The sequence below is a fragment of the Nilaparvata lugens genome, chromosome 11 (genome assembly GCF_014356525.2).
Source record: "Nilaparvata lugens isolate BPH chromosome 11, ASM1435652v1, whole genome shotgun sequence".
Classification (NCBI taxonomy): Eukaryota; Metazoa; Arthropoda; class Insecta; order Hemiptera; family Delphacidae; genus Nilaparvata; species Nilaparvata lugens.
The window spans coordinates 33,664,687-33,690,913 of record NC_052514.1 but is presented as its reverse complement, the minus strand read 5'-3'; the positions used below and the strand labels follow the sequence as shown (position 1 = coordinate 33,690,913).

Here is a 26,227-nt window from a genome sequence, read left to right as displayed (position 1 = left end):
TATTATTGTTAAATGAGTAGGATTAATATACCATACTTGTTTTTATTGTAAATGTGACTTTGTATTGTTTTTTATTGACAGTATTCGTATTGACTGAGTGTTTTACTGTTATATTGACTGGCCTATATGTCAAATTGTGGCATCCTGATTTTGGCTAATAAATTTATTTATTTATTTATTTTATTTATAATCATCTAAACTTATAAACAGAAATTGCTCGTTTAATAGTATAGGATTATTAAACGAAAATCCAAATTAAATGCTGTAACTCACCCCGAAGACTTCTGCTACTACGAATATTGACAACAGGGTAAACAGCTAGATGGAAATTCGATGAGTGCTACTATTCAAAAATTATTTATAATTTTCTGCAGTAGCTGAAGCCTTCGCGGTGAATTACAGAATTCAATTTGGATTTTTTTAAATAATATTTAATTCATTAGCATTTGAATAATTGCAATATCTCAGTAATTTCCAACCTTTATTGTGATCAAAATAAATGAAGAAGTAGGATATCAAATGAAGAACGAGGACCGAACTTTATAGTGACTTGAGCAAAGGCACACAGCAACAGACAGACATAGAAAAATTCCTCTCCAGGTGTTCGAATGTTGCAACGCACACGTCTGCTTTGTCTGCTGACGTCCGTCTGTTTTGTCTGACTGCTCACGTCTGCTTGCAGACGTTTGATTTTCTCTCTGTCTGTCTGTTGCTGTGTGCGTTGCCTTGAGCCCATATAATATTGATGGAGAAGTATTTTAGGAACTATTGAAGTTTTAGGAACTATTGAATATAAAGAAAATAAAAATCTCAGTACCATTTTTTTGAAATATTTTATCACAACATGTTTCGGTCAAAAATGGGTACCTTTTTCAAAAAAAGGTTTATATTTATATTACACGTAGCCCTATACAAGAAAGAGATAAACTATTGAAGTGATACAAGAAAGGTAGTTTAGGAAAACTATGATGAACTATAAAGAAAATAAAAATCTCAGTACCATTTTTTTGAAATATTTTATCACAACATGTTTCGGTCAAAAATGGGTACCTTTTTCAAAAAAAGGTTTATATTTATATTACACGTAGCCCTATACAAGAAAGAGATAAACTATTGAAGTGATACAAGAAAGGTAGTTTAGGAAAACTATGATTAACAAAATATTGATAGAACTGTATTTGTGGAAAGAATGTGGAGTAATAGATTCATCTATTGTATTCATCTAAAAATGTATTCATCTATCTTAATCGTTTTGATATCCGAGAAGGAAATATTGTAGATACTGTAATGTAAAAGAGGGCTCGGATGATGATAAATATGAAGGGTTATGATTGAGAAAGTATTAAGGATACAGCATTTCTAGAGAAATAAATGAGAGTAGTTCGATTAGAGTAGTATGTTGGGAGTGAATTGTTCAAAACTTGCATTGACTGCAGAGAAAAAAGAGGTGAGATACTTGAATATAGTGTGCTAGAGAAAGAAAGAACAGTTGCCAAGTATTTGAGACTGTATGGTGCCTTGTATTGATTGGAGATGGCCGTAGTATGGGTAAAGTACAAGAACTGGTATTTCCCCGCATTTTATGCTCGAATTAGAATGGAGTTTAGAGTAAGAAAGTTTTTGGGTGTAGTTGTCTTTTTATCGATTAAATGGGGCTATAGTTTATAGAATGAGTAAAATAGAACTTGTGTTCTCTGTTGTTAGCTTGAGGGGAGATGGAAAAGTAATGGACGATTTTTTTAAAGAAAGTAAACATCTTGAAAAGTTCACAAGCCTTTTTAAGGGTCTAGTTTAATGTTTTTTAGTTGGTTTTCTTATTGATTCGTAATATGGCTTCTATCAGTTAGTTATCCTACTAATTCAAAGGAATCCAAGCCTAAAGTGAGGTCCATGTATTCCATCAATGGTATTGCTATCCTTGTCTATCATTCAATAAAGCGGATAGCGATATCTCTTTCTTGCTCTGCTCTATTGCCAGATCGTCTTATAGCAATGTAGAGTTATTAATTAACAAAATATTTCATCTTAATTTTGAAAATTCATTATGGAATTATTGAAAAATGTAATCTCTTGCTTGATAAAATATAATTTATTACTTTTAACGAGAATGTTAATATTAAATCAATAAACCTGTATCAGGTACCGTCTATAGAAGGCATTGACAAGACAACGTTGTTCACCTATCTTTCTCCACTGCCATTATAACGTGGACCTCACTATAGTAGTACCTAGTCAGAAGGTACCTCTTTTGTCTAGTACATAACTTTACCTCTCTAATTTACTTGAATTTAATTTATCCCCAGTTTTTCTCTGAATGTTCTTCAAGTACTAGCTGAAGAGTACTTGAAATTCATTGTATTCCTGCCAGACTGAATCACTATAGGATGAGAGAAGGTCTGCAACATCTATCCCTGTCTGTTGTTTTATCGTATGATGGTGTATTCTGAGTTCAGTTGGCGCGTTATGGCTAAATTTAGAAGGCCGTGACGACGCTCCAGTTTATATTCAAACACCGCGTGGTGAGAGAAGTATTTTGTCGGAAAGGTGGTATTACTGGTGAATTTGTATCGAAAATAATTTGGGTGGGGAGATGAGTTGTTGGAGTGTGAAAGATTGTGGAGGATGGGGAAAATGTTGAGGAAAAGTTTGTATTACTAAAAACAAAAAAAAGTTGTTTTTAAAATGACTGAGGATAAAGCAATGTTTAGTTAAAAAATCATTAAAATTCATCCACTCGGCAAAAAAACTAAACATACATTAAACTGAAATGTTGTTTCTGTATTTTAATTGTAAAGAATCTTCAATGGCCATTAAATCACTATTTAATACACTGTAGTGGAAGATGAGCATTCAAGATTGATAATGATGACAAAGCAATAACATTTTCAGATATGTGTTGTTAGAATTTGAAGGATGATAATGTACTATCAAGGAGGGATTGGAAGAAGTGATTTTTCTTCTTGTATTTTCTCTTTGGTAGCATCTAAATATAGCTAAAATCTATTAAATTAAGCCATGGTAAACAAATAGGTTCTACTCTTTGTTTCTAGAAGTTATCTACTTATATGCATATCTATTATCTGTTCTGTATCAATTTTCTTTCATTTGTTTCCATTATTATGTAGTGTTATAAATAGAAAGAAAAATAAAAATCTCAGTACCCTTTTTACTTTCCTTGCCCTATTACCATAGGTAAGGAAAGTATTGCTTTCCGAAAAAATTAAGGTACCCCAATTTGTAAATTTCTATACGTTTAAAGGTCCCCTGAGTCCAAAAAAGTGTTTTCGGGTATTGGTCTGTATGTGTGTATGTGCGTCTGTGTACACGATATCCCATCTCCCAATTAACGAAATGACTTTAAATTTGGAACTTAAGGTCCTTCCCCTATAAGGATCCGACACGAACAATTTCGATCAAATGCAATAAAAGATGGCGGCTGAAATGGCGAAAATGTTGTCAAAAACAGGGTTTTTCGCGATTTTCTCGAAAATGGTTCCAACGATCAAATTCATACCTAGGATAGTCATTGTTAAGCTCTATCAACTGCCACAAGTCCCATATCTGTAAAAATTTCAGGAGCTCCGCCCCATCTAGGTAAAGTTTGATTTTAGATTCCCAATTATCAGGCTTCAGATACAATTTAAACAAAAAAATCTAAATGGAAAAGATTGAGCATGAAAATCTCTACAATTAATGTTCAGTAACATTTTCACCTAAAGTTTAAAATAAGCTCGAAACTTGATAAAATGTTATTATTTCAATTGCAAACTGTTGACAACTGTTGATTCTATTAAATCATCCACTATGAAGAGATAGCAGACCTCGTGTGTCTCCAGCGTTATAGTCCTGTCACCATCTGGCTTAGATCTTTGAATAGTAGACTTGAGATGCGCGGGAACACTAGCGTCAGGTGATAAATTTTCATAACGGCAAGGAAAGTTGTGTGAGTGCGCCACACCAGATTTTTTTGAATTATTTTATCACAACATGTTTCAACATTAATGCCATTTTCAAGTGATAGTATGAAATGGTCTTGCAAGACCTGGCAATACATTGTCATTTGTGATAAATAATCAATCAATCAATAAATCAGTAGTCTCATTTTCATTCAGCTGTATGAAAACGAAATGTATCTTTATTAGACAAATTAATTTCATAGATTAATTAAATTTCATTTACTACCATGTGTTACAATAGATTTAATCACCAGCTAATCCAATTTCGTTTAAGCTTGGACGAATTCAATCTTTGCTCCAAATTCAAGGCTATCTTAGATCGAATTACATGTTCACGTGTTTCTGATAGCCTTGCTAAATCACAATCCTACAAAGCAATCTCAAGAATTTAGCACTGTGAAGATGGGAGAAAATTGTAACACGTTGGTACAACTGTTCCCCCTCCACTGGGAAAAACGGGAATATTTTGTTGTCAAGCTGGCGGACATGTTCTACCCCCTCCACAGTGGGGTTTTCCCCGAGGAAATGTCTGCAGCCAACCCCCCATGTGTAGCAAATTCTCATCATCCCCAAATAGGTCTCTTGCTTTTTTGCAATAGATTTATCATGCAGTGTGTAAACATACGAGTATCAGCTGATTCGAGTAGGTTTTATTTCGGGATGGGTTCTTCTTTGTGCTAGTGAAAGTGAGTTGGGGTGGTTATGAGATTCACTTAAAATTGTCAGCATTCCTTGTATTTAATATCAATGCTTCTCATTCAACCAATGCAGACAGTCTGAAGGCTGGAGTGAATCACACTATAGACTTTTTTTCTCTATTCCCTAGGACCCTAGGGATAGCTAGCTAGATAGATAGCTATAGCTAGGTTATAGTATTGAAGTGTGAGGAGATATTATTGCCTGGTGCAGTGATATAAGGTGAATAGGTGAATTGATTCTAGATTTTGAACATTGGCGTGCTTTTTTGAGTTGATGAAAGAAAATTACTTCTCTAATGAATAAGGAGAAGTTGTTATTTGTGATCTACTGTCTGGAAAGATGCTTATAGGAAATGAAGAAGATGATATTATTCTGGACTTAGGTGAATGTTCATTATAGTTGAGGCGTTCAATAACTGAGGTAAGTTTTTAAAGTTCATTTGTGATCTACAGTCTGGAAAGATGCTTATAGGAAATAATTTAGATTATATTATTCTGGAATTAGGTGAATGTTCATTATAGTTGAGGCGTTCAATAACTGAGGTATTTTAAAGTTCATTGAAAAGTTGAATGCAAACTACTTCCATAATGAATCTATTTCGTTTAAGAATACTATTGAGTTATCAATTGAATAATTCAATTAAGCTCCGTTTACACCAAAGTTATTAACAAAATGTTTATTTTTCTGTCCTTATACATTCTATTAGATTGAACATAACTTATCATCATACAAATGATGTCTATATGTTTTTGTCAAGCTCCGTTTAATCTAATAGAATCTAAAAGGACGGAAAAATGAACATTTTGTTAATAACTTTGGTGTAAACGCAGCTTTACAATTTTCTTTGTTGCAACAAATTTTAATTAGAATAAATAATCAGATTATAATTCTTTGTATTACAAAAAAATAAACTAAAATTATAGTTGAAAGTAGCACGCAGTATTGCAAATTATTACTGACTAGCAGGTAACCCGTGCTCCGCCAGGGCCTATTTTAAAACTTGTCGTAATGAAATCTTGAAGAATTGAAAATAGGCCCATAACCATCCTCGTATAATTAAGAGTCCATTTGCAAAATTTCAAGTTAATCAGTTGAGTAGTTCAGACGTGATGATGCGTCAAACATAATTTTCCTATCCCGTACGTGTATAAGCCAGTTCATTCCTTTATTATAGTATAGATGTGTATGTTGGGGTACAAACAATTTTTTGTTCTGAAAATTCGGTCGGTTGATTAGAATTTGAAGTAGAAGTTCAAAAAAAACTAGATTGATTTCAGTGCTACTGGTTTTTTGTAAGACAAAAAATATTCTTGAGAGTCCTTGGTTCATTGTAATCGTCTTACCTTCGCCGTTAGTAATGAAGGACTTTTTTTCTCTTACTCCTGAGTTAAAAAATCCTTGTAATCAATACATTCACTTACCGGTTTCCTTTATTCAGAGTTTTTATTCATTAATCTTGAATACCAAAGTCATTTATCCATTGATTCAATGGTTCAATAATACACAATTATTCATTAAAAAATTCAGGTGAATTTAATTCGTTTTTGGGGACTGTGAATGCCGAATTTTGATAAAGTTCTTTTGTGATTTTCATTTAATTTTATCTATTTGAAAATAAGTCCTTTTTCGCTTCATGTATAGCTTACTTTGAATGTCAAGTATTGATGTTTTGTTCTTGATATCCACATTTGACTGATCACTGTTCATCAACCGTATATTGATATTCTGTGACACAATGCTAATTTTCACTGTTATCTATTCATATTACACTTTACAATGTGCACAATGTGCATACGAATAACTGGATACCGTACATCATGAAACCATATATCAACACTTTTTTAGGACCAGTATAACTACTTTGCACAGTATATCTATGTATTTGACTCGGACACGGTACATCATCACTTGCTCTTGGCATTCAGTTAGTGATTCTTCTATGATGACCCCGTTACGTTTTTATTTCTTTTTTATTTTGTTGTTCATTTTTTGGCAACAGTGAGCCGGTGTGACGATCTTATTGACAGTGAGCCATGTCCAGAGCGTGTAAATACTGTACATTATAATAGACTGCGGGTGATTTATATTATAAATACTGTTATGTGGGTATTAGTCAGGTGCTGTCATGCTTGTAATATTACTCACGGGTTCAAAGTCAATGATATTGGCTCTAAATCTCTATAGTGATTCTTTTTTATTAGTTAACCTGCTCCACAAAGTAGAAGAATCTTCTCTATCTTCTCTGTGCCTGCTCTCTGTTTGGATTGTTCTAATATTTGTTTCTCTTTTTTCATTCTACGTCGTTTCATCTATTGTTATCTTGAGGTTTTTGTGGCTTTTTCTGTGGATGATTTTGCTTCTTTTTGCTCCCCTTCACTTCCCTAGCTTCTCTACACTTTAGCTTTCCTTTTTGAATTTTCCGATCTTCTCATCATCTCATCATGTTCTCTTTTCTCTCCCTCTGTATCTACTCTCATCTTCACACCTCTTTCATTCTCTGCTTCGGTTTTGCTCTGATCATTTTGTTCTCTCTCTTTCCTATTTCCTCTCCTCACCTTCTCCTCATCCTTATTCCATTCCCTAGTTTCCTTTCTATTTCCTCTTCTATCCTTTCAGTTTTCTCACTGATTTTAGTTTCAATGTCCCCATTTCCTCTCCCTTTTTGTTTTCATCCGTCTTCTCCTTCTCTGTTTCCGTCCTTCGAATTTTTCCGTAATATCTTGTTTCAATCAATTTCTATTTTATGCCTCTGTCCCTCTATTTTACCGATTGTTTTGCGGTGCTTTCTCATCTTCATCGATTCTGTTTCGATCCATTTAGTTTGATGTATTGAGCGCGGCGTATTGCGCGCATCCTGTATGAGAGAGAGGAAGTATAAAAGAGAGAGAGAGAGTGAGAGAGACAGGAGAGAAAAAATAAGAGAGAAACAGAGAATTGAATTGAATCGCTGCCTTTATTGAAAACCTAGGAGGGCGAAGTTGGGCGCAGCCGGCCCTCTCTTACACTTAACCCTCAGGAGAGAGACAGGAGAAAGAGAAAGAGAGGGAGAGAGAGAATAAGAGTGAGAGATATATTAAGAGAGAGTGTGGAAGAGATTGTGAAAGAGAGGAGGTTTGAGAGAAGTGATGCTTTTATCGTTGGAATGACAGGCTGTTTGCATACTGTTGGTTGATGTGTTTTATATATAGTGTCAGAAGAGAGGTTGTTGAGGTTTGATTTTCAACGTTGAATATGTGTAGGCTACATCGAAATACTGTAGCTATAGTGAGGTCCACGTTATAATGGCAGTGGAAAAAGATAGGAGAACAACGTTGCCGTTGTCTTGTCAATGCCTTCTATAGTAATTTTACATTACATTAATAATTACTACATCGAAATAATGTAGCTATAGTGAGGCTTACGTTATTTATAATGGCAGTGAAAAAAAGATAGGAAAACAACGTTGCCGATCCTCTGTCTTGTCAATGTCTTCTATAGACGGTAAATGATACAGGTTTATTTATGTAATATTAACTGTTCTTTCTCGTTTAAAAATAAATTATATTTTATTAAGCAAGATATTATATTTTTCAATAATTTCATAATGAATTTTCATAATGAAGATGAAATATTTTGTTAATTAATTAATAATTTTACATTGTTAAAAGACGATCTGACAACAGAGCAAAGCGAGAAAGAGTTAGCGCTATCCGCTTTGTTGAATGATAGACAAGGATAGCAATACCATTGCTAAACAAACACTGTCATTATAACGTGGACCTCACTATAGCAACTTGGATACAACAGGATCAGAAATGACTATACGAATATGAATGTTAGAGATATTTATCCTATAGTGTTGAGGAATTAAAATAAATTGCACACCATAAACAATTTGATACATATATTAACAAATAATGCAAAAAATAGATCAAGGCAAAAAATATAAAGAGCGATAAAAAATATATAATATAAAAATAGAACAATAATTGAAATCAGTAAAGTATCACAGGCTAAACATTATACTCTAGATTTATAGCACGAAACATTACCATGTGCCTTTATTTTAAATCATATGCATCCTTTTGCATGTAGCTGCGACATGAGCTTGCTAATACTTGTCGACTTGGACAATTCAATTAAAAATAGGTTCCTTAAGATCGACTTGATAAATTGGCAACTAATAATCCAAATATATATATTAAATTCTCTAGTATCTAATAGATTTCTTTGTAATGAATATATATATTTTATCTCAGGGTGCAAGATTCGGCACCTGATGGAATAAGTAGAGCAATTCATCTAGTGAATTAGAGCTACAACAAATTATCGCAAATTATTGCAAAAATTAAAGATCATATGAATATGTTTTAATAGCCTAGATTTTATACTTCTTTGGTTTATTAGAATTTTCTGAAATGTACTGATTCATTATTCCTTTAATACTATATTTACTTGCGCAAGTATTTTTTATTAAATTCTTAATTCATAAGAAAACCCTTTCGACGAGCTAGCTTTGATTATTAGATAAATTCGAAGCACTAAGGGCGCCCATCACTAATTCAATTTTTTCACTCACGTGTCGAAATCTTCTTATAAGCCGCCGATGTCGATCCAACTCCTGGTGGTCCTGGACTATGGTAGCCGGAATCGTCTCTTCCAAGGGGTTACAAAATTATTTGAAATGAAAATGACTTCTGCTTTATAAGAGCATCACAAAGTCTTTTAAGAAATTTAATAATTCAGTCTAACTTTAGCTTTTACAAGTTATAGCAAGGTATTACGCTCTAAAATATTTAGGGTCCTCTCATGGTGGCATTTGGCAGGCGAGTGATGGTTCTCCTTTCTCAATTTTACAATTCTTATTTCCGACTTTCAATTTACATAAAATTTGAATATCCTAGTCCTCCGCCATTTAAGGTTCAAATAGATCGTACTAAAATATTAATTATTACTTATGTTGTATGTTTAATAATTTCTTTGCCTTCGGGCCATATCTATAACATAGACTATACAATAATTTTACATAAATCCCAATCATTTATAGAAATATATATAAATATTTTTGAATTGGCATACTATTGCCGCCTATTAACTGCCATTATGCGATTGGTGCATGCAAATTGTTTCAGTATTCATGCGCTTGGTAACCTCCTATTTCCTGGATACATTTAATTATTTTTATTAGGTTTTTTAAGTATGCTCTCTACATGCTAGTTAATTTTCTATCAATTTTATTCATGGGGTAATAAATTCTTATCAGTTGACCAGAACGTAACGGTTGATTTGTCATCATCTTTTCAACGCTGATAATTTAGTGAGATTCATTTAAAAGTGTCAGGATTCCTTATGGATAACATCAATTCCTCTCATTCAACCAATGCTGAAGTGTTTCTCACTCTATATTATAAACGGAATTTCAAAATTCTATAAATATCTGTATTATGACATTGCAGTAAATGAAAATTCTGAGAAGTTTAAAAATGTACATGTTAATGTGTGTAATACAGTGTATCACATAGAGAGATGCATCACTACTAAAAATAGGCATTAGTCATGAGGCAGTTTGTACCGGCCTTGCGAGCAATCATTGAAGCACACCACAGCATGCCTCATAGCCTACCTACATCCAGTCTCTTTTTTCATCTATGGAAGTGTGTATATAGCTGAATGAACGCTCGTCAACCAATCAACTGATTGCAATTGTCAGTCAGTGTTATTTGCATCAAGGATACTCACTTGATGGTGTCAGCATTGGCAGAATGGGAAGTGTTAATGTTGATTATATGAAGAATACTGACAGTTTGTAGTGAATACTCACTGTAGTTTTGGACTACAAAAGTGCAGTTTCCATTGACAGTTAGCGGACTGTGTCGGATTGGTGAGATTAGTATGGAAAATAGCCAACTAATGTATGTTATTTTTCGCTCCAAACAATACTTTTGCGAATTTGGTCAGATAATGTGAAATAGTTGATGTCTATTATTAATAACTCGAAACAAATTGAGGATTTTGATAGTACCTGCCTGATACTTGAAGTTGTTAGTTGAAGTGTGTCTTCCATACTCTTTGATTATAATGATGATGGTGATGATGATGAGTCGATGAAGATGAAAATATTTAAAAATAGTAATGTACTAACTAATAAAAACAATATGGAAACTTTTAGTACTCTTAGTAGTCGAAACTAGTCGTTCAAATATTTTAAAGTTTTTCATAATAAAAGGTACTACAAGTTCTCATATTGTTTTTATTTATTTGTACAAAATTAGCCCATTTAAGTAAAGTGTTTTTAGTAATGTACTTTACAAAATTTACATTTGTAGTAGCCTACATTACTGCTCTTTAGTTAATGTCTTCCCGTACGATTCGCGAGAGACACTATTTTTCCCACCACTCGATTGAAAAACTACAAAAATGTCTCAGCTTAAAAAAGTATCAAACTGCAAATCAGCTGATTCCCAATCTATCTACTTGAGGAACGGCGAGCTACGTTAGGACCCCCGATAGGTATATAGAAGGTCCTGGCTACATTCAACTTGTTTTGTACCTCACTGGTCACTTTCCACATTGTACAGAGCCAGAGAAAACTTCTATAATGCTGTAATATCGGGGCACCGAGCTCCGCTCTGGAGTACAAAAGCATATAAAATTTATTACGTAAGAAGAAATTATAATTCATTTATTTATAGTTCATACAGAAAGGTTCTATCTAATCACAGTGGGTTGAGATTAATTCCCAGAGGAATGCAAAAATCTCTCTCACAAGAGCATGTTTTATTTTAATCCAAATCAGAGAAGACCATTTCAAAAAGATAGCTTATCAGATTGGTTCTACTGGAATTAATCAGGATTTAAATTTAACCGGCTCTTGTACAACCGGCACTAAGTACCTGATTGAATGATTACAAAAGTTCAACAGCTGAGTCATAATTTTGTCTCAGTTCCACACACATGCACTCGCTCACTCACTTCCATCATCAACGGATGACGAAATTATCAGCTGCTTTTCCAAGGATGAATAAATCCTTTAATGTCCTTCAGCGAGTTTTCCCAGGGATGAGAACTAGTGCAATCGAATTTTTATATTATAAACCTACTTTGTTCTGAATTTCGTGAGAATCGTTAGAGCCGTTTTCGATATTCGGTGAATTACAAACATCTAAACATTTAAACATATAAACATAAATTGCTCGTTTAATAAATAGTATAGGATTATGTGACTGAGTCGAATCATTGAGATAATGCAGGACCTCCTATGTACCTATTTTCATAGGAGGTCCTTGATAGTGATAGAGTAAGACTATATTATACTCTATCGGTATATTAATCCTTTGATTTCTTACTTTATCTCAATGAGCTGAACAAATCAACTGGAGGTAGTAGCACTGAATGAGTGAGCAGACTTCTATCTATTGTCTGTGAGTTTTCATAAAATCAATGTTCATGCGAAAGCAGATTGTATGTTAGTTTTCTTATATGATTGTATGATGAATTTTGGCTGATGAGTTGTGTTTTGTGTGTTTTAGGTAGCGTGGCGGTGGCAGGATGACCACGGACATATCGATGGTCCGCTGGGACCCCACCCTACAGCAGGAGTTGGTAGATGACTACGAGTACGACGGAGGCAATTCCTCGTCCAGGCTGTTCGAGCGATCTCGTATCAAGGCCCTCGCTGGTACGTAGCCTAATCAAGCTTTTCACGTTTCTTTTCTTTTGTAAAACTGTAAATTTTCTTCATGAAGTAAGGGCCAGACCATATTAAGGCTGTGCAAAGGCTAAAAATGAACTTTCTACTGGTGATATTTTTCAAAGTTTTTTAATTTCAAAAAATGGCTCAAACTGCATAACAGCTGATTCCCAATCATATGTAATATGTTTGTTGTAGTGAATGTGAGGTTTTGGTAGATGTCCAATTGTAATAAAACGACTTGAAATTGTCCTAATATCTTATTTATTGAGTTATCAATAATAACGCTGGGCGTACACCGGTTAGTCAAGAAAAGACATGATCATCAAGCTATCAAAATGAAAAAGTTTTATCAGGAAAACATTTTTTTCGGATCATTACTTTTTGAGATATGAGCGCCTAAAGTTTACATTTTTGGGAGAGAACATTTCAAATTCGGTAAGAGATAAATCCATGAGATTTAGAGGATGAATTATTTATGCTATTCTTGATCTAGTAAAACAAAAACTTTCCAATAATATCAATTTTTTAAAAAGTTATTTAATTTACTAAAAATGACCAAAAATAACTTAGTTGAGTTAATTTTGGTGATTTTTGGTAAATTGAATAAATTTTCCAAAAATGTATATTTTCAGAAAGTTTTTGTTTTACTAGATCAATAATAGCATAAAGAATCTATCCTCTAAATCTCATGGATTTATCTCTTACCGAATTCTGTCTTTGGACGCTTTTTAGTAAATTTTAACTTTGGGCGCTCATATCTCAAAAAGTAATGTCCGAAAAAAATGTTTTCTTGATAAAACTTTTTCATTTTGATAGCTTGATGATATACAAATCGAAAAACTTTGAAAAATATCACCAGTAGAAAGTTCATCTTTAGCCTTTTTACAGCCTTAAGGATTTTTTAGACGGCGGTTTAGAGTCGGCAGGCCAGCAAGCTCTCCGATTGGCTGATGTGGTTGGCGCTTGAAAAAAGGTTTAGTATGGTCTCGCCCTAAAGCTGCGTACACATATACGCTCTTCCAACCCGCACCGAGCACGCTCCTCCCTCGTACCGCCCTCGTTCCTCCATCGAACTACAGTCGCGCCGCCCACGCACCCATCATGAACGTTACGGAAGATGTTAGATCTTCTCGCGTTCCCCGGTCGAACCATTGTTGCTCCCCGGTCGATCATCAATCGCTCTGCTGGAGTGACGTTCGGTTGCGGAGCAGAGCGACAGTCTGTACGCACCTTAAGACTTCAACTTTCGAAGGCTGATAATACAGTACTACTACGTTGATACACAGGAATCACAAGGTGTAACTTACAAGCTAGGTGTAACACACTAGCTTCGGCAGTAGTGAAAACAAAAATATGCAATAATTGAATTTTTGAAATTGTGTTTATCAAGTCGCATTCAATTTTGTATGTAAGTATGACCTACATTTACAAGTCAATTTATTATCAGACTGAATTCATTCACATAAATCACAACTCATTTAGAAATTCACAGAACAAATTAGAAATTCATTTAGAAATAAATAAATAATTAATAATATATAAATAATAAATAATTAATAATTATTAAATAATTAATAATTCATTTAGAAATTCATACAAGAGAAGGTCCTGTCCTAACAATTTCCACTTGACTACACTTACTAATTGTAGTGAATGTGAGGTTTTGGTAGATGTCCAATTGTAATAAAACGACTTGAAATTGTCTCAATATCTTATTTATTGAGTTATCATTTCGGCTTACTTAAGGCTAGGCGCACACCAGTTAGTCAAGACAAGACATGATCAGACACGTTTAGTCTCAATACCTCACGTAGCTGCTTGTGATGCAACTCACACTAATTAGTCATTGCAATTAGACATGTCTTCATAAGCAACTATGTGAAGAATTGTGACTGAACGTGTCCGATCATTTCTTGACTTGTCTTGACTAACTGGTGTGCGCCTGGCCTAATAGTTATTTGTGTAATAACCAAAACTTGTTATATTTTTTGAGTGAAAATGAACTAAATTTTTGTTAAGTGAAATCATAACCCTATTTTTAACTTTTAAAATGTTGTCTAAATTGGGAGAGAAATAGTACAAGGAGTATCCTTAGTTTTTCTCTCCCAATCAGTGCTTCTTTGTGAAAAGTATAAATAAATAAATAAATCTTGAAGCTGGGCGTACACCGGTTAGTCAAGACAAGACTAGTCACGTTTAGTCACAATACTTCACATAGTTGCTTATGAAGACATCTCTAATTGCAATGACTAATCAGTGTGAGTTGCGTCATAAGTAACAATGTGAAGTTTGTGACTAAACGTGTCTGATCATGTCTTGTCTTGTCTTGACTAACTGTTGTGCGCCTAGCCTAAATTTTTTACGAATGAGTAGTTGTGATACAGTTTTACAATTTTATGTCTGATACAGTTCAATGTTGTCTTATCTAATACAATTATTCATTTGTCAATTTGTCAATTTGTATACAAATTTAAACATAGTTTTGAACACACATTGTAGTACAGTATTTATCATATTCTTTGAAAAAGATAATCATCTTTTAATAATAGTGAAACATTAAGGCTAATAATACACTCATCCCATCACTAGGATTCTACACTGAATTGGTGACACATACTTTTAGCGATAGAGCACTCGCGGTTTCCATTAACTGACCATATTTCTGATTACTGTTGGTCGTTTTTCCTCTCAACTTTGATAAGACCGTTCGCTTATTCTCTCTATTGCAATGTTTTACAAGTGCAGTAACCGCGTTATAGTTCTCGCATTAACATCATCGTTTTGGTATGTGCTGATTGGGGTCAAAAATTTGTCCGAGTTTTAGAAGTTTTTTCGTAAATGTTTCGTTTTTCGATGTTGGAAGTTTTGTGCTTTCCAATTTTTGGAAGTTTTATTAGAAGGAAATTGTGTGAATAATGGGAAAGGAAGAGGATTATTACGATACTGTTGTGATTGAATTGAGAGGTTAGTGTGAAAACATAATTCTTTGGCTCTTATAAAAGAGTTCACACGTTGATGTATGTACACTGCCATAAGATCCAATGAAATTTATTTGAAAGCAATGTGTGAACACTGCCATAAGAACCAATGGTATTTATTGCAAAATGTAGGGAAGAATTGAATTGAATTGAAATTTATTCTTCCAAAAATACATTGATTCCAATTGGTACTACTGAAAATAGTTGAATATCATTGTGCTAAACAACCCCTGAGTTTATACAGTGTAAGTTTATACAGTGAGTTTATAAGAGTTGATTATATTTAGTTTGGCGTGGCCTTGACACTGTTGAGTTGAGAGTCGGATGTATCTAATCAATGATAGTGTTGCAGGGCTAGTCAATTGTGGAGGGGAGTGAATACACATTCCCATTCATACATTTTTTATAACATACTCATTCATTCATATATTCAGTGAATACCAGAGACTATTGGAGTTACTTTATTAGGTTCTATATTTTCTGGTGAATATAGATTATATCTATCTGGCCGTTCTTGAAGTTTGCTTCAATATTAGTATAATGATGACTATTGGCAAATCTATATTATATTAAATCTACATATTATACAGCAGATTTATTTTTATAACCTGACGATGGTGTGATCACCAAAACTAGTAGTTACGTTACAATTTGTATTATTGTTTTTTAATATTTTATTAATTTTAAAGGGTACTATAATTCTATTTTATATGTACAGCATGAATATGTTATTCAACACAGTGCGTGCTTGTCATGAAATAAAAGCTGTAATTTTTCCTGTTATACCAAGTTGAATATGTAAATTCTTGAAACAATTTTTAGTATTCAAAATAATGATTCCTGAATAACTTCACCTTCTGATGAGTTCATTGGATGATAATATTGTGATTATTATTATGTTTAAAGCTTTGATAGAAGTTTTCCAATGTCTGTAATTCAATAACATGTTATTTCATTTTTAGAGAAGACATCAATCAAATATATTCTCTTCAACACTTTACAACATTGATGTATATTGCACAGCACAACAGTAAATACAGTAGTACTACAATATGACATAAAATTCATAACTATAGCATAATAAAGACTATAGTAACAATTAGTAACAATTTGTTGTTTTATACAATATACAGAATATGACAGTAATGAGAAATACCTTTACATAGGCTATTGCCTGTGAGTAAGGGTGAATCTGGATTGAAATGATTCAGATGAAACTTGTATGAGACTTCTTTGTTGATTAAATGTTATTCTGTAAATCATGTTTAATATGCATTGAATTTCTTATAGTTGAGGAAGCAAATTTGAGTTTTTACCTGTTGCTCGCCTTGTTAATTGTAACTAAATAAATGAGAGATTATCCTTAATTTCCTCAAACATTCCAACAAATTCATTACTCCATTATATTCTGAATCTCAAATCTAGATTTTTATGAATCCTGTTCAAACTGTCATGTCAGTTCCCTGTAAATACAGCTTTTATGTTAATGCAATATATTTTCAAGTAATTTCAACAATAAATTCATAACATCCTCAAGGTTTTTTAACATCAAAGATGTAAGATGTAGTTGATTTTCTGTAATACAGGTTTTTTTTTCTTTTCACAGACGAACGTGAGAGCGTACAGAAGAAAACCTTTCAGAAATGGGTGAACTCACACTTGGTGCGTGTGAACTCACGCATCGGCGATTTGTACGTCGATTTGCGCGATGGAAAAATGCTGCTGAAACTATTAGAGGTATCATAGTACATCATATTCATCTATATATTTAGATTATAATCCTTCATTCAGATGTTCAATCTGTTGTAAGGTTAATTTTTGGAAATCTTCCAATTGTATTTCTGTATTTTCTGGAAATCTGTACTTGAATCCTCAAAAGCTTGGTTAACTAATTGCACGTGGAACAATTTGTTTTAAAAGATATGATTTTTTGATTTTGGGTGTAGCTTGTTTCAAATTTATAGATTCAGTTTTTAATGTTCAGAAACATATTATTTAGGTTAACGGAAAAAGTTTTTCAACTAGAGAATTATTTTTGAAAACAAAGTTCTCAGTGTAAGACAGTTATGCGTTTCAGTTTTACTGATTTATAATAGGTATCCTTAAAAGAATAGTCGGTTTTTAAATTACTATAACTCCAAGAATGATAGCAGAGATAATAGAAATAATATTTCCTTACTTTATTAAGATAGTGACCTGGCTGGTTCAGTGGTTCAGGTCTGGTGTCAGAATTTTCAGGTCGCACCTGATCAATTCCAGGGCCTCTGCCAGCTGGGAGCGACAGATTAACGAATCCATCCTAAACACGGGAGTGGCCCGAGGAAATAACTCAATGATTTTTAACATAATACTTATTCATCCAAATTTCTGCGTTTGTTAAATTGCCCTATTAAAACAGAATGTGATAATTCAAATTCAAATTGTAATGGTTTACATCAGTGTAAAACAAAAATACACCACATCAACCAATATCAAATATAAATAACAATTAAAAAGATACACTTATCAACATGTTTAATATAAATAATAATAACAAGGAATCACTATTGTATCTTGAAAACATTAACAATGATTTACTTTAAACTTATAATAGTTTATACATAATTTTAATTTATTCCTGGGACGTCGGTGAAAATGTAACTTAACATGTATCACAGCCAAATGCAAACAAAAATACTATTCTTGAAAGAGCTTTCGCAGAGCCCCTTGTCCGTGAATAGGAGTTAAAATAATATGCCATAATATAATGAATAACGCACACTCACACGCAGTCATCATCATTTGACATATCAAAGCATTTCCTTCTTTATACAACTTAACTAACAGTATTAGTACTGTAACACAGTATGAGAGCAGCCTTTGTTGATGGATCTTGAGATTAGTGTACAGCTTGTAGATATTTGATATTTTTTCATAAATTATCACATTGATAGGTCTGATAAGATCTATGGCAAACACATCTATGGCCGGTTTCCGAGCTCGGGATTTGGTTGTCCTTCACTTTAAACAGCTGGAGTCAGAAAATTGGTTTTCCGAAAAAGGACATAGTCGCAGTCATTGTCATAGTCACGTTTGAATTAAATTTCAAAAAACTAGAAAATTAAACACAAAATAGAATAAAGAAAAAATAGTGTGAAGTTTCAGCTATTTTGAAATATTTAGAAATGTTTATTTTCGTCACGGAAAAACTTTTCAAATTTTAGAAATGGGAAAATAAAAACTGTGACTACTGTTATAAAAACTGCGACTACGCCCCGTTTTGGAAAGCTAATTTTCTGACTCCAGCTGTTTTAAGTCTGGGACTTAGCCAAATCCCGAGCTCGGAAACCGGCCCTTTATCTTGAAAATGAATAAAATAACAAAGGGAGGATACGGATTCAGATTTTTAAGGGGTTCAAACTCATCATAATATCATGTTTTTTCAAATTTGATTTGTAATTGATTGTAGGTGCTGTCGGGAGAACGCCTACCCCGACCAACAAAAGGCAAGATGCGCATTCACTGCCTGGAGAATGTAGACAAAGCGCTGCAGTTCCTGAGGGAGCAGAGGGTGCATCTGGAGAATATGGGCTCACACGACATCGTCGACGGCAACCCACGCCTCAGTCTCGGTCTCATCTGGACCATCATTCTGCGCTTCCAGGTAAGATAGAGCTTCCAGGTAGAGCTTCCAGCTCTATGGTCCATATTCACGTCTTCTTTTCTATAGGGCTACTGCAATTGTGGAAATAGTATGAAAATAATCTATTACCCTTTTATATTTCATTTAAAATGAAAAATATTTATGAAAAGGTACTTAACAAACATTTTCATTAACATTCATCAACTCACTTTCTTTCATATTTAGGGATACTAAAAGTATACTGAAACAAAATAGAATATATCAAGTGCCTTTTATTTTTCATAATGCAACTAGTTTCAACTCTGCAAGAGCCATTTTCAAGTGTAAATACAAGAAATTACAAGTGTAAATACAAGAATACATTTACAATACAAGTGTAGGGTTTCTCAAGAAATGGTCGTAATACGAAGGGTATTTGTTTTCAGTCTCCGATTGACCATGAATGAAAGGCGAATGTATTATATAAACTAATAATTCCACTAAAAGTTATTTACACTCATGATTATATTCAATATTATTGCCATGGAGGTTGATGCATTTTTCATACGATTGGGCCAGCCTACCAAAACTCTTCTTAAAATGCTGTCTCCAAATGAGTTTAAGTGGGGTATGACGTTGTTTTGGAGCTCCTCGTTCGTTTGGAAGCTCTGCCCTGAAAGTCATGACTTGAGTTTGGGAAAAGTATAAGTTACTAGTGGCCAAGTCAAGTTTGTATGGTGGGTGATCGAAATTATATGCAATTTGATTTGCTGGAGAAGCCGTTCCATTGCACCAGCACTGTGAGGCCGAGTTGTCATGAATCACAACGATTACGGAAATTCATTTTAACTGACGTATTTCATTTTGCGATACCATTCAAACACAATTTCTCAACATTTACTGCGTAAACTTGAATAATTCCTAGTTAGATTCATTCTAAATTTTGACAAATTTTTGGCCAAAAATAAAATACAAAAGCTTTTCAAAAAATAAATATAAGTATATGCTACTGCACTTAACTAAAATACATAGGTACATAAAAATTAAGGAAATGTTAATTATTGCTTTTTGCTTGCAAAAACGAATGACACTACGCAACTAGCACCTGGCGGGAGACTCAAATGAGGCTGCCATGTTTTGGGGTCTATAACTCGACAACAATTGACGATCTGGCCGCAACAGGGCGTTAGGTGGGATGAAAAGCTGTTCAAATTTGTGAAAACCACCTTCCTACCGTTAGTCCGTATCTTATGATATTTGATCGGAGGTTGAAAAAATGACCCTTATAGGTATGAACTGAGACCCTACAAGTTTTAATTTGAATGTCACTAGCTATTCTTACTGACTATAGCTATAATTATCTTGACTTCTACTGACTCTATATCAATACAGATTGATTATACGATACAGACGGTCTTTACAATATAGAATGACTTTCTACAATACAAAACTATCATTTGAATGAAATTACCGTCATAAATTGAATTAATTTTGGCTCTCTTTCTCCTTCCCCTTCATAAAGATTCATTATATCTACTTGAAATCCCAACTTGAGTCTTCGCACAGGCCACAGTTGGCTCATGTAGCCTACCCATGTAGGCTCATTCCGTAATCTATAATATGAAACCCTAATTTAAGTACTTGATTATTTATATTTCATATTATGTATCATTTTTTTACTTACTGTATTGTGGAATAAAGAAGATTGTCATCATTACAATACAGTAGAAGAAGTCTTCGGAGTGGTAGGTAGTCATCAATTTGAAATTTTGTTAACATCGTTTACGATGTATGACTTGCCTGTTGGTGTTGTACAGATCCAAGACATCGCAAGAAGTACCTTATGCTCTTGGCAATACAATGATTGTCGTTTAGTGTGCACAGGTCCAAGACATAACAATCGAGGAGACAGTCAACAATTATTCAAGTATGACTTGCTCTTGTCAATAAACTTGTTGTTGCTGTTGTACATATCCAAGATTCACAATCAAGGTAATACTTGTCTGTTTCTATTGTCAATAAAATGTTTGTCGTTTTGCTGTTGTCCAGATCCAAGACAATCGAGGAGACAGTCAACAATTAATTATGACTTTCCCGTTGTTCTTGTCATTAAACTTTTTGTTGCTGTTGCTTGTACATATCCAAGATTTACAATCAAGATAATAATTGTCTGTTTCTATTGTCAATAAAATGCATGTCGTTTTGTGTGCACAGATCCAAGACATCACAATCGAGGAGACCGACAACAAAGAGACGAAGTCGGCGAAGGACGCTCTGCTGCTATGGTGTCAGATGAAGACAGCCGGCTACCACAATGTGAACGTGCGTAACTTCACCACATCCTGGCGAGACGGGTTGGCGTTCAACGCCATCATCCACAAGCACCGGCCCGATCTGCTGCACTTTGACAAGCTCAGCAAGTCCAACGCCATGCACAACCTCAACACCGCGTTCACTGTCGCCGAGGACAAGCTGGGCCTCACAAAGCTGCTCGATCCTGAAGGTAATCAAATAAATAAATGCCCATGTATTTACATGGTTTATTTATTACTATCGTATTTTAATATATGTTTAAAGTGAGAAAACACTCACATTCTTTGGTGTGGCGACGACCGTTTTGTGCTGGTATTGCACTTTTTCAAGCCAAACAGAAACTCAGTTTTGAGTCGCCACACCAAAGAATGTGAGTGTTTTTTTCACTTTGAAGTTATATTAAAATACTATAGTAATACATAATAATAGTGAAAACAAGATTGATAACCAACAACGGATGGTTTATTTATTTATTCATCTCAGAGAGTGTGTCTATATGTTTTAGAGTGTCTCTATATATACCGTGTCTATATATTCATCTGGCTGCTTTACCAGCGCTCGCCTTCACGTGCCTGCGCTTGCCTTCGCTACAATGTTTGTCGAGATGAGGCGAGCTAAGGCCACCCAAGCGAAGGCTAGTGGCATCCACAAATGGTCACATTGTAGTGTGGATAGCAAGACAAACGTAACCAAGTTTTCCGGCTTGGCCATCAACTTGGCAAAAGTGCGAACTAGAAATTACGTTAGTGGTTGATCTTATAGCTAACTTATTGGGAGTTTTGTTCGAACTCAATTGAAGGCTATCCGTTTCATTCTTGTAAAAATTACAACTTTACTCCCTATTCATTTTCAACCGTAACCTTTAAAATTCAATTGGTGACTATCGGTTTCATGTTTTACAAATTTTAGCATAGCCACCTCTAATACAGGTGGCTATGATTTTAGTCATAATTCACATACATTTCCGAACATAACTCTTATCTTTGTTTCAATAGTACCGTATGTTTGCCATCTCTCTTTCCTTCTCATTTCATTGTTTCTCTCTTTCTTTCACCCTTACTCCACTAATTCATCATCTATTCTTATTAAATATTATATTATATAATTTCTTATTCCATCTTTTGTTCTCTCATCAAGTTCTTGATAACCCATATAGAAATTGTATTAGCAACTCTCACCTGCGCACAGGATTTTCCTTGCAGGTGATTGGTTTCTTTTATTTTTGCTGAAAGTTTTTTTTGTATATTTATTGTTGTTGAAGAACCACTAAAGAATTTTTGATTTGATTTGAAAAACTCAATCAAAGACTATCTGCTTCATTTTTGTACAAATTCTAACAATACTAACCATTCATTTTCAAGCGTAACGTAAAAACTCCAACCTATATTTTTGTTGAGAAGAAGGAGAAGAATTTTGTGCTTATTGTTTTCCTATGTCCATTTCCTTATTATTTCCTTATACATTTCCTATTTATTTCCTATTTATGTTCTTGTGAATGTAAGCAAACATGTGTGTGTTGTCGTGCAGATGTATTCGTGGAGCAGCCGGACGAGAAGTCGATCATCACGTACGTGGTGACGTATTACCACTACTTCAACAAGATGAAGCAGGAGACGGTGCAGGGCAAGCGTATCGGCAAGGTGGTGGGCATCGCGATGGACAACGACCGCATGGTCAGTGAGTACGAGCGCCTCACCTCCGACCTGCTGCTCTGGATTCAGGCCACCATCGACTCGCTCGGCGACCGCCGCTTTGCCAACTCACTCGTTGGCGTGCAACAGCAGCTCGCACAGTTCAGCAACTATCGCACCGTCGAGAAGCCGCCCAAGTGAGTATTGCACCGGCAACTGTTTTGAAATGAGGGTTAGGTTATGGGAGCGTTCACATCGGCAATTCGAAATGAAGGTCTGTTTGTGGGAGCTTTCACATAGGCAACTATTTTGAAATAAGGGTCAGGATATGGCAGTTCACATGTGGGAGGCGTGCAACAGCAGCTCGCACAGTTCAGCAACTATCGCACCGTCGAGAAGCCGCCCAAGTGAGTATAGTACCGGCACCTGTTTTGAAATGAGTGTTAGGTTGTGGAAGCGTTCAGAGCGACAACTATTTTGTGAAATGGGTTAAGATATGGGGGTGTTCACATCGGCAACTATTTTGAAATGCTGGTCAGGTTATGAGAGCGTCCATGTCGGCAGATTTTTGTATTTTGATGGTATTTTTTTTTTAATTATTAAAAACACAATATATAAAACATTAAAAAAGGGTACTTAATGTTTTTATATTGTGTTTTTAATATATTTTCAAAAAGTAGCCCAAACAAGTGAAGTGATTTCATTGTTTTTATTTTGACTTATATTGTGTGTTTCGTTTTCAAATTGAATTGTCTAAACAACTGATTTAATCCAACTTTGGAAGAGAAATAGCTCATGGCTCCCCTTTTTGTTTCTCTTCCCATCATTTCAATGATAAGTGTTTTTACAAACGAAAGTAAATGGCTCAATGTGGAAAAAATTGTCATTCAATAACATTCTACTTTACTAATTTCTTGTTCTTATGTATCTATCGATTCTAGTGAATCAAAATTCGGGGGAGGAATAGTTTTGGGTCGTGCCTGTTGATCCTCCCCCAAATTATTTTACATAATAATTTTGTATCATTGAATAAATAAAATAATAAATTGTTTGCTATTACGTTAAAATAATAATAAATTGTTTTCTATTACGTTAAAAATTATCATTTTGATTCTAGTCTATTTGATATGTTTAAAATTAGAGGCTACTGCAACTCATTGTCCCTTAACACAAGTTTTCTCATGTTGACAGTGCCAAAAAATGAATTGCTTCATGTAACTTGATTCTTTTCATAAAAATGTTCAATAATAATTATACGCCTTATCTATAATTTGTGCAATCAAAATTGTAATAGTTTTTAGTCAGTAGAGCTTCGAAGTTGACAATTAGCACTATATGTATCTTTCAATAATTGTTCTAGTTTGAAACAATCAACTTGTTCCCTCTTATTGTTTTTAAATAATTAGAATCACCGTTTCCTTGTTTCTTATCATTTTGAAGGAATGCTGTCTTTCATAATTTGATTGTATGGTGGGAGATGTTGTGGTATTCCATCATAATTGTAGCTATGGTGAAAGTGATATTTTCGAGCTCAAAAATTTAAGTGATTTTATTCTATATTTTGTGAATATTTGAAGTTTCGTTTTTGTTTTAACGGAAGTTTCATTATCAATTTATCTAAATTTGAAATTCTTTGTTTTATTCTGATTCATAGTTTCAGATTGAAGATTTGGTGTTGAAATTGAAGTGAACATAACCTACATAATATTTGGACGATTTGTGACAAAATCAGGAAATTGAAGAAGTTTTGGACAATAGCCTGTTTTTTCTTTTCCGACTATTGTATTGTTCGCTCTATCTAATAAATAAATAAATAAATAATTGATAGAATAAGACGCTGATGTTTTCAATACCACTATATGCTATTGACAATTGACTACATGCTATTAACAACTATGCTATTGACATTCAATACCTCTATAATGCTATTGACAACATCAACGTCTTATTCTTTCAATTATGCTGTCTTTTCTTCCTCAGCAGGAACAATTTTGCTATGCTGAGTTTAAATAAAACCATAGGTTCTTATGTGTGTGTTGTAAAACACATATGAGAATGGATGGAATACAATACATTTGCACTGTCTCTAATTCACCAATGTGTGAAAACCCCCATAAAAATGAATTGTATTTTAATACTTTTGTACTTACTGCGGTCCACCAATGTTTGAACATTCTCATAAGAATGAATTGAGTTTTAGTTCTTTTGCACATATCAAGCAATGTTTGAACATCCCCATAGAAACTAATCATTGTATTCCAATAATTTTGCAGTCCACCATTTTTGTAACATCCCCGTGAAAATGAATTGTATTCTAATACATTTGTGATCCAACCACTTTCATATGAATCAATAATGCTTTTGCACTATTTGCACTCCACCAATTCGTGAACACTCCCATAAGAATGAATTGTATTCTATTTATTGCAATTCTATTTGCAGGTTCGTTGAGAAGGGCAACCTTGAAGTGCTGCTTTTCACACTGCAGTCGAAAATGCGCGCTAACAACCAGAAGCCTTACACGCCAAAAGAGGGCAAAATGATATCGGACATCAACAAGGCGTGGGAGAGGCTGGAAAAGGCAGAACACGAACGAGAGTTGGCTCTAAGAGAGGAACTCATCAGACAGGAGAAATTGGAACAGTTGGCGGCTAGGTTCAATCGCAAGGTTGGTTCCGAACTAACATATTTTTTGTGACCCGTGTTGGGATATGAGCGCGTTTATACCGGAATTTTTTTGTGAGAGTGGTTAGTTTATTGGAGCGTTCACACCGAAATTTTTTTCATAAGGGTTTGGATATGAGACCCTTAAATCGGCAACTATTTTAAAATGAGGGTCAACGGTTAAATAACGGCTTAAAGTAGAGAGACGTTTACTTATTTATTTACTACTTTTTTGTTTTAATTGGTCAAGTTTATTTGACTTGAAGTTTTGTATAAAATGAATTCAATATATTTTGCAAACTTGAAGTCAAGCTTGCAAGAACAGAAACTTGATTCCACTAGGCTGTACCTTTCTTCAAGTTTTATAGATATTGAAAATGTTTGACTTTTGGATTCAACTTGAATCTTTAAGATATAGTTCATTTGATACAATTGGGAAAATGAGATAAAAAGAGTCAATGTGGAATGTGTAAAAGCAACTAAATTATGAAAGTATTTTGCAAAAGAATACTATGTATGAAGAAGAAAACTTTGAGTTTAATTGGATTTATTCCTTCATAATCATGCACTTTTGAGTTTGTGAAACCTTGACTAATGTAAAGTAATGTTAAATTATTTTTGTATATTTATAATTTGTAGTTTCCAGTGTAATTAATAATTGTTATTGGTTGTTTATTCTATGTTATAAGTTGCTGACAAACAGCTGTTTTTTT

General features: G+C 34.0%; 1 protein-coding gene across 5 annotated transcripts in view; it reads left to right on the top strand.

The window, feature by feature from the left end:
* Positions 1-26,227, top strand: part of LOC111055159 (spectrin beta chain) — a 156,604-nt gene that overhangs the window by 54,706 nt on the left and 75,671 nt on the right. For all 5 annotated transcript variants that reach the window (XM_039438264.1, XM_039438261.1, XM_039438265.1 and 2 more), the window contains exons 2-7: positions 12,164-12,312; positions 16,912-17,042; positions 18,754-18,948; positions 21,121-21,409; positions 22,747-23,047; positions 25,293-25,518. In XM_039438264.1, coding sequence (XP_039294198.1) covers positions 12,183-12,312; positions 16,912-17,042; positions 18,754-18,948; positions 21,121-21,409; positions 22,747-23,047; positions 25,293-25,518 — 1,272 coding nt within the window. In that variant the 5' untranslated portion in view covers positions 12,164-12,182. The remainder of the gene's footprint in view (positions 1-12,163; positions 12,313-16,911; positions 17,043-18,753; positions 18,949-21,120; positions 21,410-22,746; positions 23,048-25,292; positions 25,519-26,227) is intronic.